Source organism: Euprymna scolopes, chromosome 20, assembly GCF_053919585.1.
Source record: "Euprymna scolopes isolate OS-2025 chromosome 20, ASM5391958v1, whole genome shotgun sequence".
Classification (NCBI taxonomy): Eukaryota; Metazoa; Mollusca; class Cephalopoda; order Sepiida; family Sepiolidae; genus Euprymna; species Euprymna scolopes.
Genome location: NC_136501.1, coordinates 85,294,123 through 85,313,838, shown reverse-complemented (window position 1 = coordinate 85,313,838; position 19,716 = coordinate 85,294,123). Strand labels below are relative to the sequence as shown.

The window sequence follows — 19,716 nt, the reverse complement described above, 5'->3', positions numbered from 1 at the left end:
GCCCACATCCTGTACAGATGCAACAGATTAAGCAGTAATTTTGCATGTATCTTATTTAAAACTAACAGCAAAATGATTAGTTTTAAACCACAATTATAAAATGGAGGCTTAATATAACCGAGTATATTTTCTTAATGTGATGATCAAATTCCGATATGCAGTTTTAACGAGTGATATTAAATGAAGGGAGAAATAAATATCTGTTTAAGAATTACTGGTTTCTGAATTCTTCTTATATAAATAAAACTACGAATTTTAATGCCATATTGCTTTGTTTCCTTTTATTTACTCCCCCACCATTTCCATTTTGCCCATATACCACATTCCTTCTTGAGATTTTTAATTCTGGGGCCCATATGTAAATTATTTTTATACTCTTTGATATGTCCATTCGGGATTTTTAAAAATGATGCCAATTTATCATGTCATCTGCTGAGATTTTCATTGGCATTTGTTCATGATTTTTTATTGATGGAGTGTTTTTCGTTTTATCAGTGCTCTGCATATTCCAGTGGTTTATATAAACTGCCAGACTATACTTTTTTTTTTACACAGGAATCACCACTTATCCAGGGCCCAGAGGCCACTCGGATAAGGGTTAATGGATATACATTAGTCACTGTGATTATAGCCTAGTAAACATAAATAGTGGGAATTTTGTAAATTGGATTACTTAGGGGGGGGGGGCAGTTCATCAAGAACTTGTTTACGTTGGACTTGAAGACAATCAGATTGTAGTCAGCTGGAAAGCAGGCAATCGGAAGAGAGTTCCACAGGCGTGCAGTTTTAAGAAAGAAGCTTTGTTCATGGAATCTGCATTTAGGTTTAGGCACAGATAAAGAGTGTGAGAAATTATTGATAGTGGTTTTGGCTAGACGAGCGTTTTTTTTTTTTTGTGAAAGTTTAGCGAGGGAGGACCATAGATTGAAGCTCAGCTGAGCATTTGCCATGAAAATAATGATAAAGCAGAGACAGGCCCGCCATATCTCTTCTGTGGAAAAGAGGTTGCAGGGAAGAGAAAAGAGCATCCTCAACTAAGCTACGAAGTCTGTTTTGAACTCTGTCAAGGCAGGATAAGCTACTTCTAGCAACTCCTGCCCAGATGTCGCAATAGTACTCCATCAGTGGCCGTACCTGACTCTTATACAGGTAGAGAATTGCATCAGGAGTGAGATCTCTACTGGAGCAGTGAGACAACATTCACAGACATGTACGTCGGTAAATGCAGAAATACCATATACAAGAACTAGCTTTACCTATGCAATGTTGCTTAGAATACAGTAAAGTCATTTTATTTTAAAATTATTTGTTTACAACATTTTAAAACTCATACAGCAAAACAATTTTAGTCTTATGGTAGGCGACTATTTTATATTCTTCAATGCAAAATATTATTTGCTGATTTAAATATTTTTGTCATTTTGATCATAGTTTAAAAGTGTTTCCATATTATCAGTTGTCTGGGCAGAACTATATAATTTTAAAATATACTTTAGCAAAGTATATTATTATAGTGCCAGTAACATAATATATATCTGAAACACCGATGTTGAAACATCGGTTCTTGTTAGATCACTGAAGTTAAGCAATGTTGAGACTGTTCTATACCAGATGGGTAACTATTTGGGAATGTCAGGCTGTGTATGATCCCTCCTTTTAAGAACTATTTGTAGTTCTTACAAGGACAGATCATACACAGCCTGGCATTCCCAAATAATTACTAACGTCATCCTCTCTCCTAATTAATACATGCATGCGATTAGGGACAACTTGTGAATTTGATATTCTCTAGAAACTTTCCCCCCTTTGGGAGAGGCCAGTTCAGCATGCTTATGGTGAATACTGCTGCAATTACCTCATACAACAATAAAGGAAAAAAAAAATTACTAGTCAGAATTAAAGTTTTAGATGTCAGCTTAAATGTTATTTAGGTCCAACTTTTAAAATTTCGCAAGGTAACTTTTTTTTTTTTTTTAAATAAGGTTACTATGCAGCTAAGCCTTTGCCATCTGCTGGAGTTGTATCGATCATGCAAGCGTTTTGTGATGAAGGAATATGGGATGATAACAATTTTATTATTTTCCCCAAAAATAGGTAAGTAAAAGAATTATTACTAGCATTTCTTTGTGAAAAAATTATTTCATACAATGTGATTCAAAATATCTAATTTGTTATACCTTTATTTTATACACGTTCTATCACTCTTGCTTCAATCATTCTCTTATATTTTTATCAATAAAACAAGGGAAAAAGAATGCTATTTCCATAGACAGAAAAATAACTTATTGCAAAAATATTCTGATGTACATCATTGTATTCGATTTAACGTCTCTTTTTTTTTTTTTTTTAAACTAATGAGTCACTATTTACAAAGGTTCAAAGCTACTCAAGGATAAGGATTAATAAAATAGATTGTCAGTTGAATGATGAAAAATATGAGAGGATTGAAAATGGATTTGATTACTTATGAGGATGGTTTATAACAAGTATTTGCTGATTTGAAGACAATGTTGTAGTCTGTAAGGAAGTAGTCTGGTGTTGTTTTACAGAAGGGAAGTTCTTGAAGAAATTCTGTTAATGTAAATTCCATCTGACACTAAGTAAAGAAAGCTGAAGAAAGGAAGAAAAGTTCTTTGCAGTTGTGATAGAAAAGCAGATTTTTGCCATGAATGTCTTACAAAGAGCAATTACAGATTGGAACTCAGTCAAGAACCTTCCATAGAAATAATGAGAGAATAGAAAAAAACTAGCAAGGTCTCATCTATGAGAAAATTTGCAGAGAACCGAAGAGATCATAGCTTACTAGATTGCGAAGTCAATTTCGTATTCTGTCAAAACAAGAAAGAATTCTCTGAGTGGCATGTCGCCAGATATGGCAACATACACGCTGGCATGTGTTGGCTGGCTTTTAGAAATTTATTTCCAAATTAATCTTTGGCCATGTTTTTATTTATCCCTTTTTCTCTTGAATCCATTTTCATCATTTCCTCCCATGTTTTTCTTGCCTTTTCTCTGTCAACTAAACTTGCTACCTTAACTGTTCTATATCTACTAATGCAATCATCGATTCTTTCAATATTACCAAACCGACAAAGTTTCATGTTCTGCACACATCTTCATATACTATCGCAAAGATTCTCAACCTGAAGTAAATTTACTCCTAGGGGGTAAAAAATGATATGGTCAAAGGTAAATAATTGAAGTACCTGATAATTTAAAAATTTAAAAATAATTATTTCTTTTCAGATTGTGTCATATCCAATGGATTCATATGTCCAACATGGCTTTGACTTCATTTTTGTGGATGTATTCAAGAAGTGTCAGTGTCTGCTGTGTTAAAAGTTCTTGGAAATGGGTCACTCAAACCTTCAATACTGAAACAGCATCTGGAAGTTTCATATCCTGTCCATGCATCCGATGACCGTGCTACATTTGAGGCAAAGAGAGCTAGGCTTAGGACTACAGAAACACTGCCCAAACTTGGCTTTGTATCTGAGAAGAAACCAATGCTTTCAGCTTCCTATAATGTAATGGTGCAGATAGCAAAGGACAAGATACCTTATGACATTGCCGAGAAGCTGATTAAACCTTGTTCCTTAGACATGATTAAACATGCATGTGGATGACACGTTTTAAGTCTCCAAGCATAGTTTTGGGACAATTGAAGTCAAAAATCACTGATCAGTCACACAATGATCTACAAAGCTATTCTTGTGATATGTGAGGCAAAACTAAATTGTCTTTCAGAAAATCATAGGTTTATATGGTTAATATACCTGTTTTCAACCGGAAAAAAACGATATAACTGAAAAAAAGGCCTAAAATGGAGATATTTTAGTGACAATTTTTGTTACCTCACCACAAAGAAGAGCCAAAAATCACTTTTAGACATGAAACTAAGGGAAGTAAATAATCATTTTCGTTCAACAATAGTATAAAATTGCATTTGTGCAAAAAAAACGCTGCTCATAGAACTCTCTTCGAATTTTACCCATTCTCCTCAATTACAGGCTGTGACAATTTTTTCCCGATTTTGGTCAAAAAATGCGTCTTTTTGGCAAAGATCCCTCTAAAATGATGACAAAAGAAGCAAACACTGTCCCTATGGTCATTTCTCAGTAACCTTGATCAGTTAGCTTTCATTTAAGCTTTAGAACAGCAGCAACCGGCTAGCGGTTCCCAAAATATTGCACGTTTTGTTTGACCGGGTGAAAAGTGAAGCCGAAAATAATTTTTTCTGTAAAAAAAAAAACCTGCCTTCAATTTTCGAAAAATCAAAAATCCCTTCTATACAACTTGTCACTAATATCAATCTGAACAACTTGTATATCAGGAATTTTTGATTTTGGCCAAATTGAAGACGTACATTTTTTTTTTTTTTACAGTAATATTTTTTTTCTCCAAATTTGTCCCCCAGCAGTATTTTTCACAGTTGATACCAAATTATGTGCTAACAAAGTGGTCATATCACTTCTGATAGGTTTCCACAACTATTCCCTCCAACAGGGTTGAAAACTAAGTGATCCACCCTTCATTTTTGCTTTGAGGGTTTCCCTTGTGAATGATTTATATGTCAAAGGCAATTTCTCATCAAGATCTGGTATTCTCTCCCTTATTTTTGGATTCCTCACAAAATTCTGGTTAAGAAAGATGGCCTAACACTTATGATTGATAGGTTTTGAGTAATTTTCTTAAATAGTTTCGCAATCTGCAGGATACGGTCCTTGGGACAAAAAAACGGGAAGTGCGATTCCGGCCGTCATGAAAGAATTGCTTGAAAACATGGTTTCCCATCAAAATTTTGTATTCGTTTTTGTTTTATTGGATTCCTCGTGAAATTTTGGTTTAGAAAAATGGTATAACACTTATACATTATCTGTTTTGAAAATTGACCTAAAATGGCAATTGTGTCCCAAAACTATGCTTGGAGTCTTGAAACGTGTTATATGATTCAAGCCATTCTCGCATATTAATGAAATGTCTCAAGATATTTGCCAACATGTTATTGAACAAATCAAATCTACCCCAGCAAAAAATATCTTTGCAACTTGATGAAATCTGCAATGTAGCCAATTTTTTGCAACTTTTTTTTTTGCAACTTCTTGTTTTGTTATTCATGTGGAAAAGAATTAAAAAATGAATTTCTCTTTTGTGAACCTGTCCAGCAAACAACAAAGGCTATTGATATACTGCAGAAAATACAAGACTTCTTTGACAAGAACAATCTTATGTTGAACATTTTTGGTTCAAATTTTTGGTTAAGCTCCAGTCATGATGGAAGTAAGTGTTAATGTAGACATTGGTTACCTCCCTTGCTTGTGGTGATATAAATAGGAGTCGGCCATCTTGGTTTAGTCAGTTCGTTCGTACAGTTTAGACAGACTACAAGTGTCTCAACAAATGGTAGCAGAGATATCCCTCTGTGTGCGACAAAACGAAAAAAAAAAAATAAAAAAAAAAAAAATTTTTTTTTTTTTGTACAGCTTGTCTGTAGCACTAGACAGATCGGATATCGGATATGGCAACTTCGAACAAACAACCTCCATTGTTGGAGGGGGAGGATGTTTACGAGAACTGGAAACAAGACGTTGAAATGTGGTCGTTGTTCACGGATCTTTCTGAGGAAAAAAAAGGGCCAGCAGTGTTTTTGACGCTACCACCGAATATTAGAGAATGTGTACGTGAATTGCCAACAAGTGACATCGGCGGACGAGATGGCTTGAAGATCTTAATAAAGAAACTGGATGACATATATTTAAAGGATGAACACACGCGCGCTTACATGACTTTTAAGGAATTTTACACTTATAAAAGACCGTCAGGTACCAGTATAAATGACTTTCTTGTTCGTTATGAGTTTTTGTACCAAAGATTAAAAAAATTCTACATTATTCTACCGGAAGGAGTGCAAGCTTTTCTTGTTTTGAACGCGGTTAACATATCGGAAGAGAACGAAAAATTAGCGCGGACAACGTGTTCTGTTTTGACGTATCAAAACATGAAGGAATCGATAAAGAAAGTATTTGGTGACATTTATCGTGATGAAAATGTACCAGCAGTGAAATCAGAGCCCGAAATCGTCAACTATAATTATTCTAAACCGGGTAACAACAAAAGGCGTTTTCGTCGAGGACAATCTAATCCATGTGACCGAAGTGGAAACGTGTTGTTGTGTTACAAATGTCAGTCTCCGAACCATCTAATTAGAGAGTGTCCTAGAAATACGCCCAGGTTTACGGAAGCGACAGAACAAATACACATTACGTTGTTCATTCAAGAAAATATTTATTTGAACAGTACAAATGAAAAAATCTCAAATCTTGTAAAGGAAACATTTGGAATGGCAGTCTTGGATTCTGCTTGTACTCGCACACTGGCTGGCGAAGTGTGGCTTGATGTTTATTTGGATACTTTAAATGAAAGTGACCTGCAACTAGTGAAGTATACGAACTCAGACCGGAGTTTTTGTTTTGGTGATGGAGTGGCTGTCACAGCAATTAAAGTTGCTAAATTTCCGGTTACACTCGGAGGTATAAGAGTTTATATCGAAGCAGATATTGTGAAAAACGACTTGCCTCTTCTATTAAGTCACAAATCAATGAAGACAGCAGGAATAGTGCTAGATTTCCGGAAAGATATGTGCTGGATTTTTGATAAATGTATTGAACTAAAGACCACAACTTCAGGGCACTATTGTCTCCCCTTAACAAATAAGTTGTTGGATCATAGTGGTACTAAGAACATTGTATTACATGTTCAGAATTTTGGTCAGTGTTCTTTCACAGAAAAAAAAAAAAAAGCAGAAAAACTTCATCGACAGTTTGCTCATGCCTCGAAGGAAAAACTTGTTTCCTTGGTTAAAAAAAGTGGCAAATTCAATGACAAGGAATTTATAAAGGCGATTGAGGAGGTTTGTGAAAACTGTCAAATTTGCCTTAGATTTAAAAAAGCTCCACTGCGACCGGTTGTGGGATTGCCTCTTGGCAATAGATTTAATCACACAGTTTGCATGGATTTGAAAGAGTTCATCCACAATGAGGTGTGGATACTACATCTCATTGATGCCGCTACCAGGTATTCAGCGGCAACATTGATCAAAACAAAGAAGAAGGAGGAGATCATCAAAAACATCTTTATGATGTGGATTACCTATTTCGGATCTCCTGTTCGTTTTCTGAGTGATAATGGGGGTGAATTCAACAACGAACACTATAGACAGATGAATGAAAAACTCAACATAGAGACCTGTACTACTGCCGCAGAAAGTCCATTCAGCAACGGTACTGTAGAACGTCATAATTTGATAGTTGCTGAGGCAATGAAAAAAACAATTGACGATGAGAAGTGTGAACCTGAAATTGCCTTGGCATGGGCTATTTGTGCAAAAAATGCCCTCCTCAATTACTCTGGACACAGTCCAAATGAACTTGTATTCGGTTTCAATGTAAATACACCCTCAATTCTGACAGACCAGTTACCTGCTATGGAGTCCTCTACTACAAGTGACATGGTGAGAAAAAATTTAAATGCTCTCCATAGTGCAAGGAGAAACTTTTTGGAAGCTGAGTCCAGTGAGAGAATTAGGAGAGCTCTCAGGTCTAATGTCAGAACTTATGCTGATGAAGATTATGCTACCGGAGACCAAATCTATTATCGGAGGCAGGGTTTTAAAGGATGGCGTGGTCCAGCAAAAGTGTTAGGCAGAGAAGGCCAGTTTGTCTTAATCAGACATGGCGGAGCATTTTATAGGATGCATCCGTGCCAATTGATGAAAGTGAATAAAAACAACGAAAAAAGAACAAAAAAAGCTGAAATGCTGGGAAACACTACAGAAGGGAAGAATGAATACCTTTCAGTTGAGGAGGAGGAGTTGCAGAATCAAGTGGTAGAAAGTGAAGATATAGACAGAGAAGAAGTTGTTGATAGTTCTACCAGTTTAAGGGATAAGACTGAAAAACCTGGCCGAAATAAGACCATAACTTATAAAATAAATGGAAGTGAGGAGTGGAAGAAAGGAAAGGTTATGTCAGTACAGCCTAAATCAACTGGCAAATATAGTCATTGGATCAATATAGAACCTGAGGATGAAAACGAGGATCAAGTTTGTATCAACTGGAATCATATTGATCATTGGAGAGAAGTGCCCCAATATACTGAACAGGAAAATGTAGTCCTGCTCACCGCTGAACAAGAGCAGTCGAAAGCTGTAATGGATGCCAAGCATAAAGAAATAAAAAACATGAACACCTATGAAGTATTTGAATGTGTGCCATACACAGGTCAAAAAACAATATCCACAAGATGGGTGATTACTGAAAAATTCAAGGATAATCAGAAAACAATGAAAGCTCGCCTTGTAGCACGAGGCTATGAAGAAAATAGTAATCTGAAAACGGACTCCCCAACATGTAGCCGTGAAGCTATGCGAATGGTCATGCTAACCGCATCAATAAAGAATTGGATGCTGCAGACCATAGATTTTACCTCAGCCTTTTTGCAAGGTGGTATTTTAGAGAGAGATGTGTACCTGAGGCCACCATCTGATGTTTGTCCTAAATCTCAAGTGTGGAAATTAAAAAGATGCATCTATGGATTGAATGATGCTCCACGGGCATGGTACAAGAGAGTTACTCAGGCTTTGATTGAATTAAAAGGAGTAGCAAGTGCTTATGATAATGCATTGTTTTTGTGGCATGATATTAAAGGAAATTTGACTGGAATTCTTGCTATGCACGTGGATGATTTTGTTTTCTGTGGAAACACAGAGTTTGAAAGGGATGTGATTGCAACATTGAAAGAAAAATTTAAGGTGGGATCTCATGAAAGTGGAACATTCAAATATGTTGGACTGAATGTTAATCAACAGGAAAATGGGATCACTGTAGAACAAGATCTATATGTATCTTCCATATCTCCAATAGAAATAAGCAAAGGGAGGATACTGAGGAAAAATGATGAACTGAATGAAGAAGAAAAGCATGAGTTGAAGAGACTTGAAGGTCAGATGATGTGGGTTTCAACTCAAACACGCCCTGATATAGCTTTTGATGTGTGTAAAATGAGCAACACTGGAAAGCATCCCAAAGTAAAAGCCTTATTTGAGGCGAATAAAGCCTTATCAAAATTGAAATCCAAGAAGGGTTCTATAACATTTCCAAAATTGGGAAAGCCCTCAGATTTACACATTTTGTGTTATACTGATGCCTCTTATGCCAGTCTGGAAGATGGATCTTCACAGGGTGGTTTTGTTGTCTTTATTGGAGGAAGTACTGACAAAATGGCCCCCATGTGTTGGGCGTCAAAGAAATTGGACAGAGTGACAAAAAGCCCATTGGCCTCAGAGACTCTTGCTCTGAATGAGGGAGCTGATGCTGGTGTTTTGACTGCGGTTATGATACAAGAGGTATTTCAGTTATCTAAATTGCCAGACGTTCTCTGCAAGACAGATAATGCATCACTTGTGGAGACATTGAATTCCAACAATCTGGTAAGCGATCGACGATTGAGAATAGATGTAGCAAGGCTGAAGGAAATGAAGAGTAGAGGGGAGATACAGATAGAATGGATCAAGGGTTGTGATCAGGTCTCTGATTGTTTGACCAAGGCAGGAGCTTCGTCTGAGCTTCTAAGGGACTTGTTAAATCAGAAATAAATTATTCACTTGAGGACAGCAGCAATGTTAATGTAGACATTGGTTACCTCCCTTGCTTGTGGTGATATAAATAGGAGTCGGCCATCTTGGTTTAGTCAGTTCGTTCGTACAGTTTAGACAGACTACAAGTGTCTCAACAGTAAGATCAGGTTTCACTGAGCTTGTGAAGCAATAATGACACATTGTTTTCATCACAAATATGCATTAGCTGCAAAATTATTTTGTAGAAAGTTGGTGAGGTTAACTTCATTTGGTTCTGAACATTGAATCACCATTTGTTCAAAGCTTTTTGTGATGATGGGCTCTCAGAATTCCATTCTTTTACTGTATACTGAAGTGCAGTGGTTTTCATATTGACTTATTTTAAATTGTGTGTTTGAGCTCTGTACTGAGGTAGAAATGTTTCTCCGTGACCAGAATTCAAAGCTGTGTGAAAATTTAGATGATCCCAAGTTCATCGCCTGTTTGGAGTATCTGTCAGATATATTTATCCATTTTAACCAAGTTAATAAACAACTCCAAGAAATATCAGTAACCATTGTTGAAGCAAGTGAAAAGATGACAGCATTGCAGACAAAGCTGGACACGGAGAGTTCATCAAAGCAACTTTGCAAATTTCCCAAATTTAGATGATGTCATGAATGAAAGTTCTGGAGTATTACCTGGGATAAATGGAGACATCACAGACCATTTGAATATCTTGAAGAATCACTTCATTGGCTACTTTTCCAAAGACATGATTCTAACAAAAAGATTGATAAGATTTTTTGCCATTGAACTGTCAGAAATAAAAGATGAACTGATTGATCTTCAATCTTCTTTTACTCTTAGAGAAGAATTTTAAAAATTTGGTGTTAATTTTTGGATAAAACTCTGATTCATTCCCACTTCTTACTCAACATGTCTTCCAAGTGCGTGTTCCTTTGTCAGTACATACTTATATGTATCGGAGTTTAGTAGCAATAAAGACATAAGCCAGAAACCGCTTGAAAGCCAATGATGATATGAGCATAGCATTGTCAGAAACAGTTCCTTGCATAAACAATGAATCAAGTGTTCCCACTAATAATACTTCTGCTGTTTCTGTCCATTATTTTTTGTTATAAAAATTAACTTCATAATTTTCTATTTAGAATAAGTTTGATGTTCTTTATTTTTGTGATACAAATGTATAATGCTATTTATATACAAAACCTAAAGTTCTAAACAATAAAAAGATTCTTTTTGACCTTCGTGTTTTTCTGTCACTTTATGATGGCTATGAATTTTTTGTATAGGAGTAGGGGGTAAATACAGAAATACATAAAGTCGAGGGATTAATGATGGAGGAAAGGTTGAGAATGACTGTTCCAAAGGCAATCATATTTAAGACTGTATTGTGAGAGTTAGATTATATCATCGTCATCATATCATTGTCATATCATTTCTCCATGCAGCATATATCTTTTCACTTTTATACATCATCACATTGCACAAACGTTTGTTAAACTTTTCCCTTAGTCAAGAGAAGTAATGCTCTGCTGGTTAGTAATGGCAGAAGTGTCAATTGTAATAAAACATTGTTTCTAATTTGAAAAATATTTTCGTTTGTATTAGTTATGACTTCATTAGTTTTGCTCTAACAAAATAGGTGAACTGCTCCAAAGTCATGCAGACTAATAGTTTCCACAAACCATCAAATGTTGTTTCTTTCATCATTTTTAATCTTCTCATAATATTTTTCATCATTAAACTGACAATCCATTAATTTCATAAATCTTTATTCTTGAGTGGCTTTTTATCTTAATAAGTGGTAACTCATGGCTAAAACAAAAAAAAAATGAGCCTTTTGTGATTAATTCTTTCAATTTGTTTACAAAATCATATTTTGAGAAAAATTGAGTTTTCTGCTTGTTTTTCTCTGATTTTGCAGAGTTCACCAGTTTTTGAGTCAAGTTCAATCTGTGGCAAAGGATAATAATTTCTTTGAGCCTGATTTTAGCCTGAAAGAAATGGACGAGATTCCAAGCATCTACAAAAGTATTATAGATGATCCAGCTGCTTTACGCGATAAATTGAAAAATTCAAAGAGTGAGTAAAAAAATCTTTCAGTGATGTTTGACAGTTCTGCTTTCTAATTTTAAACCACTTTTTAAAAATTATTTTATTTAAAAATATTTTTTAGGGTTCTTTTTCAATGTGTTATTGAAAATAGGAGTTCAATCTGTTTAATTTTTACTAGATACTAGCTGTCTTTATCTGGCTTTTCCCAAATGAAGAGATAGTACCATCTGGGAGGCCCAGACTAAAATAAAGATTAAAAGACAAAAGCTTGTTCTGGTTTCACATAACTTTTTAGAATTGTATTTTGTTGTATTTCTTTGCAGATTTCAAATTGAATCAACTCATGAATAATACAGCCGAATTAGAAAAATTTCTCATCCAAAATATATCTTTAACTCCAATCGAAGTTCAAACTTTACTTCATGCTTCTGTAAACACCAAAAAGGTAAGTTGACATATTTTTTAACTTGGCGGGAAGGGGGGCATAATCTCTTATGTTCTCTGCTACCTCTTCCTCACAGCTAATGTTTCTTTGCTCTATAATTATTTCCATGGAATGTGGTCAACTGAGATACAATCTCCCACCCCCATTGTAAAACATTCACAGCAAAAATATGTCTACAACGAGCATAAAAAACTTTTCTTTCTCTGTTAACAGTAAATGAAATTTATATGAACAGTTTTCTGTCATGAACTTCCCATGTTTGGAACACATTACCATTAGACTGCTTCTCTGCAGATCGATATCTGGTTGTCTTTAAGCCATCCTTGATTAAATTTTGTTGATTTCATTTATTGTTTTCAATCCTCTCATAATATTCTTCATCATTAGGCTGACAATCTCATTGCCTTATTCTTAATTGACTTTTGGTTTTGATATGTGGTGAATTATTAGTAAAAAACCTAATAAATTTATCAGGAATTGAATACACAAACATCAACACATAACTTTTGTTTGCAATCAGTTTTCTCGTTTATTCAAGTATTCACTTTATCATGGTGTTGCTGTGTATGAAGTCAGAAGTAGAAAACTGCTATTGCTCTAGAAAAAGTTCCTGATTATTTTACTTTTTATCATTTATAAAAAAAACAATTTGAATTTATTATTTATTAATAATTGTTTGTTACTTTGTAATATATCTGGTTAATAATTAATAATATTAACTATTTTTAAAACATTCTTTTAATTTAAAAAAAAAATTTAATTATAAAAAAAAGTTTAATTTAATCATTTCTTTAAAAAATATTTACTTCAGAGCACTGAACAGAAATATAGGTTGACTAACCAAACAATGCCTTTTTAATTGGATGGTCAGATTCCCCTAGTCTATACCAGTTCAGAATTGACTGTTCACTACTGGACGAATGTGTCCCTATGCTTTTTAATTGGATGGTCAGATTCCCCTAGTCTATACCAGTTCAGAATTGACTGTTCACTACTGGACGAATGTGTCCCTATGCTTTTTAATTGGATGGTCAGATTCCCCTAGTCTATACCAGTTCAGAATTGACTGTTCACTACTGGACGAATGTGTCCCTATGCTTTTTAATTGGATGGTCAGATTCCCCTAGTCTATACCAGTTCAGAATTGACTGTTCACTACTGGACGAATGTGTCCCTATGCTTTTTAATTGGATGGTCAGATTCCTCTAGTCTGTACCAGTTTAGAATTGACTGTTCACTACTGGATGAATGTGTCCCTATGCCAAGAGAGACGTTGTAATGGGTGAAGAGTGCTAAACACCAAGAAAGCACCTACTTTCCCTCAAATAGGATCTGAAAGCTACAGCACCCCACTAAGGAGCTATTTTACTTGCAACTCCTTCACTTTCTACTCCAATAGCTTTTTTTTTTTTCAAACTCTAGCATTTTGCATTCTCTCTTACTGTACCAACATGCAAAAATTAAATGTAATGTGAATAAACATCTCGCTGTACAACTCATGTAGGTATAATCACTAATTCACGGTAATCCATTAAGTCTTTGTGACAGTGTGCCTTGTTTGGGGTGAATAAAAGTTTTTAAAATTTCAAAGTGAAATTTATTTAATTTTGATATTTCTAATTATAAAAAAAAATAGACGTTTGATTTTATTATTTGTTAAAAAATAAACAAATTAATTTAACAATTATTTGCTCCCAAAAATTTCTTCCTAAAATATTGGGATTTTTTTATGCAGTGGCCATGTAGTGGATACTTTCTATTTTACTCATTTTTCTATCCATGTATTAAAAAAAAGATTTTTAATACACACACACACACATAGATATATATATATATATATATATCTATATCTACAAAAGAAACGGCTAAGCCTATGAGGAAGGAACACACACGCACAAAGTTACTTTGATATATAATATATATATATATATAATACAGAATATCTGAAGTAGGTTAGATGATTCATCTGTGTCTGCTGAAACAAACTATAAAGCTCTGTATTCACTTCAGGTAAAAAAATAAAGATTACATTTAGCTTTACTTCAGCATTGAGCACTTGTTGATCTTTTTTTGACCACCCTACATTAGATTTCACCTTGGATTTTATATATATATATTGTGACGTGCCCCTTCTGAGGTTAGCTTTTTTATGAATTAACTTAAAAAAAAAGAATATTTTATCTCAGATTGCGTGGAAGACCGCAAAGGTGCTATGTACCAGTCCATATATAATTGACTTCCTCTATCAAAAAAAAAAAAAGAGAGAGCATTTAAATGGGGGTGTTAATTATCTGCCCTTCTTCGATTTAAACACAGTCTATAGGCTTGTGTGTTGTATAAAATAGACATCAGATGGATACATAGTTTTATCTTAGCAATCGGCTGACTGTTGCTGCAAGAGATGGTAGGTCAGAAAAGTTTCAACATATATTTTTAACATTAAAAGATAACCAATTCAACATATATATATATATATATATTCCTTTTTTTCTTTTTGTTTTATTTTAATAAACAGAATCAAAGCACAAATGAGTAGTATATACAAATTTCAAAAGAGGATAATATATATTTAAGTTCATAAGTCTTATCTTTTTCCTTTTTTTTTCTTTCTTTTGTCTTTTTTTTTTTGTATATGTATATGTCTCGCATAGCAAACTCTCAAAGAAAAGAGAAAAAAACTGGTTTATAACAAAGATAATTTACAGAGTTGAGTCCCTTTCATCATTATTTTTCTTCTATGTTTCTTTATAATATATCAATGGAGGTTACTCTGATTGATTTGCTATTTGTTTATTTTGTTTGTTTTTCTTCCTTTTGGGCGCTATACTTTTTTTTATCAAACACTAGCAAAATCTCTGAGTTTTCATATTTAATAGTTCTTTTAAAGTGATCTGATATGTCTTAATAATTGACAAATGGAAAGAGTGAAAGATAAACCAACCTTTAGTTTTACGCTGGTCGACAACAAATGTTTTCCTTTTTATACTTCTCGTGGCTTTGTCTTCTGTTTACCAGCAGTCGTGTAGATGTCTATCGTTCTCAAGACCTTCACTGCAACTAATTAGCGTTTTAATTTCTTAACAGTTAACTTTTTCCTAAAGAAACGTTCAACACTTTTTTTTTTTTTTTTTCTGAATTTTAAATATATCAGTATTTTTCTTTTCTTTTTTTTCTATTGTTTTTCTCTTCATTATCGTCGTTGCTGTCATGGTAACGGTTTACTTAATCGTTTCAACTCCTTCACATCTTGGAATTTTAGCCATTAAATATATTTTTAATATAATATTGATATATTTCAATATTGTGACACATATATATATAAGAGCAAACAGTTAATAAAACATGTTAAAAAACACTTTGAAAAAGAGTTAAAAACATATAATCTGAAAAGGAAACACTTAATAAGTGGATAGTCCTTAATCCGCGGACTTTCGAAGAAATACTTTCCTTTTAATCAGAGGGTAGGAATTAGCAAAATGCGGGATCGGATTTTGCATACAAAAGTACTTGATGAAACTACAAGTGAGTCAAAGATCTTACTTGATAACAAAAAGTGAAGCAGAGGGAATATGGTGAAGAAAAAGGTGATTAAACGTGAATGGATAGTCTGGTGAAAGGTAAATAATCCAATGACGGTAAAATCCAAAAATATAACTCCAAGAAAGTTAATTGAGTTTATTTTATATATATATATTTTTTTCACAATGTGAGAAAAATAAGTGCACAGAATTCTCATAAACAGAGTTTCTTTCCCAGAACTTCCAATCTATAGAACACATTAGTATGGAGGTATGTTGTATCATACCCTGTTCTTTACTTATCTCAAAAAAGAAAAAAAATTTTTATAGTTTACAATTTATTTTAAAATGTCATTCTCCTGATACACTTCACTCTCCAACCATAGTTGAACAGAGCAACAGGTCAGCATTCACTTCAATTGTAAGTCTTTCTTTTTTGTTTTTATTTTATTCTCTATCGATTAATGGCAAACACTGAAAATTGTTTTGAACACATTCCTCAAATCGGCATGCCTCAAAATACAAGCAATGTTTATATTTTCATTCTTGTCTCAACTCTGCAATTAGTGAGACTATCATTATCACATTCCAAATGCAACATTTATCCACGCCCCTGAATACATCTTGTCACCATCTAGGTTACAATTCTTATTTTATTTCCTGTTTTTTCGCTTATTCCAAATTAATCTTGTTACAGAACTGCTTTCCTGCAGACTAAAACATTCTCATCTTCAAATCCAATGTAAACAAATACCTGTTATAAATCGTCCTCATAGGTAATCCAATTTTGCTTGTTCCAATCATAATTTACAAGGATTTCATCTGAATTTTGATGAACAAGATTGTTTTCAAAGATTTTAATTGTGGGACATATTACCAATGGATTGTTTCCCAATAGGATGCAACATGGTTGTTCTCAAATTTAATGTCAACAAATACTTGTCATGCACTATCCTCATAAATAATCAAATTTTCTTTCTTCCATTTATCATTTTCATTCAACAGAGAATCCATCCATCTCATTAATCTTTCTCTTCCAATTGATTTTGACCTGAATATACTATATTATATATAAATAAGTGTTTTACGGTACAAAACTTATAAAGCGCTTTAAATGGGGGGGGGAGACTATAGGGGCCCCTTTCATCAACAAGCTTATCAGGAGTCAATCGTTGAATTTCTATCAAGTGTAAAACAAATGTCACGCAAGAGCGAAGACTTAAGTGGGGATTACTTATAAAATTATAGCGAATGGATGAAAAAAAAAAATTATATATACATATAAAATTAAATGAAGGGCGAATGGGATTACGAGTAAAAAAAGAAATTACGATTGAATTATACGTTGTAGAATATATACAATTGTATAAAATATATGTACAAAATGGGATATGTGCGGAAGTTAAAATTTAAAATATATCAATAAATAAGTCTAAAGATTTTACGAATTCCTTCTGTCAACAGAGAGAGAGAACCTGCGTGAAAGGATAGAGACTGACTCCAGAATCCTCAGGTGATTCGAAGAGTCAGCCCGGTGTAAAATTCTAAACCAGCCCATTTTATATGCATTGGCACACGCTGGATTTTCAGCGAGGTGCTGACCAATAGCAGATTACAAGGTGAACGAGGGGTGACGAGGCTTACCTAGTCTGATGCTTGCTGGAACATGTTGGTTTATTCTTTTCTGCAAATTTAAACGGGTTCGACTTACATAGACAGCAGCAAACTGACAGTTGAATTGATAAATCACATTACTATTTGTGATGTAGGGCAAACCATCCTTCATAACTGAAGGAAATGCAGGCTTAATACGATAAACCAAGCGAAGAGCAACAGATGGGAAACAATTTGATACAGACTTGATAACAAGTCTACCCAAACACTGACTAGGGTCACCAATCCAAGGGATTTTTAAATAAACAAGACACTTGGAGGGACTAAAAACTGTAGGAGAATTGTGAGCTTTAACTTTATTATAAATAATATTAGCAACCAATTTCTCCGGATAACCATTGTGAATAAAAATGTCATATATATATATATATATATATATATATATATATATATATATATATATATATATATATATATATATATATGTATGTATGTATGTATGTAAAAATTCTTCTTTTTTATCTTTAAGAGAAGAAAGACTATTTTTAAGATCATCAAGTGCAAATATCAGCTGATGTGATATTGTAAACAAACACAGACTGAATTTGATGAATGATATTATTTTTAGTAAATCATTCTTTGTAATGTATAATATTTAATAGAGGATTGATTCTATAACAATGCATATGCAATCTGCATAAATTAATATATCATGTTTAAGTGTATTGTATGATCAGGCAACACTATGTGTCCAGCTAGTATATATATAAAATCAATTTTGACAATATTAGGTTTTGCAGATAGGTGTCATTGCCCTCTTACATACAGCACCTGGTATGCCTAAATGGTTACCTATTTGGTACTGACCAAGGTCAACAGATCAAGCAATTTCAGCCAGAGATTTTTTCCTCCTCATTAAAGCCAACAGTCTGGACCATTATCGAAATGGCTTTTTCCCTGTTGTAGTATTTTAATACCACCCTGGGCAGGTTCTCGTCATGCACATGGGCAAGAAAATGTGCACTGGTGGCTACACTTTTAACTCTGTCTAGTTGGATGACCAGGTAACTGGTCACTGGAAAATACCGCTCAGATGCTCAGAACACACAAAACATGCACAACCTGTGGTAACCCTGTTTATTTGTATGTTGTTTTGATTTTGTATTAAGTTCTCTTTTCGCAATGGCTTGGTCTGTGTTGTCACTGTCTGGGCATCAGGGTAGATCTGAAATTAACTGCACCTTCAATTTGAGAAGCAATCAACAAATAAAGAAAAAACAATAGTCATTTTTCTTATAAACAAAGAAATAATTCATTGAAAGTTACAAGACTCTGATCATTCATGAGTTGTCACTCTATATACAAATGCTCTGAGGACTGGCAGCTTCCATTAGTAAAGTCAGGACTTGTCTTTTTACAGTGTTGATTCAAGGGCTTAGAATAGGGTAAGGCAAGTCAGGAGTTTCTTTCTGACTGGTGTGAAAGCCCCAGGCATTTGACAAGTGTGTCCTCAAGGCTATTTTTGCTTTTCATTATATTGAGAATCAATTCTCAGAAAACCAATCTCAGGCAATTTTTGAAATTCTCAAGCTCTAAAACAATTTTTTTCTTTTTTTCTTCTTCCTTAATCTGTATTTCTGACGGTCACTCCCAACAGGAGGGTCCATTGATTTCACCCTCCATTGGGTCTCTACCTTTCATCATCACTCACGTGGGAGGGTCCCTCCTCTTTTTGCTTCATTTGCATAACCAAGGGTTTTTCCCAAGTGCTATTTCATATGAGTAAAAAAGAAATAATTTGTTTATCTTTTGGGGATGATCAAATTCCCTGAACAATAATTAATAGACACTTGACTTTGTATCCACCATCTTATTTTTCCTTATCATAAAAAAACTCATCATATATGGCCTATATTTTGCGTGACCCAATAATAAATTCTGACCACCTAGAATTTGGTTAACTGCTTTTCTTAACAGGGGTAGCCTATTGAGATGAATTTGTCAAATCGACATTTCTGACATTTTTTTAAAGATATCTTTATATTGGAATGTCGCGTTTTCAGCTAGTGTTCTTTTTTAATCGCCGTTTATGTCAACAGAAATTATCATGGAAGAAAACATTTCTTTATCAATATCCACAAATAAATGTGTGTGTGTATTAAATTGGTACTATAACCTTTCCTAACAATGCTTTCTTTCCATCGTGATCATCATCATCACCATTGCCATCATCAACATCATTACATCCAACGACACTGCCACAGTATGTTGCTGGTCCTGTCTAGTTCTTGGAGATCCATCCTCCCAGGTTTTGCCTTCTTCCTTTGAGAAGGGATTAGTTTATTGCTAATCACCTGAGATGAGGAATGTTGATTGAAATGCTCAGGCATTTTTTTAGGCCAGATTGCTCTACCTCTAGGTTGCTAGTCTTTAGTCCCACTTTC

General features: G+C 34.1%; 1 protein-coding gene across 2 annotated transcripts in view; it reads left to right on the top strand.

Moving 5' to 3' along the window:
- Positions 1–19,716, top strand: part of LOC145241513 (ATP-binding cassette sub-family A member 2-like) — a 215,184-nt gene that overhangs the window by 61,309 nt on the left and 134,159 nt on the right. For both annotated transcript variants that reach the window (XM_080104553.1, XM_080104554.1), the window contains exons 3-5: positions 1,983–2,094; positions 11,565–11,722; positions 12,019–12,140. In XM_080104553.1, the coding sequence (XP_079960679.1) occupies positions 1,983–2,094; positions 11,565–11,722; positions 12,019–12,140 (392 nt within the window). The remainder of the gene's footprint in view (positions 1–1,982; positions 2,095–11,564; positions 11,723–12,018; positions 12,141–19,716) is intronic.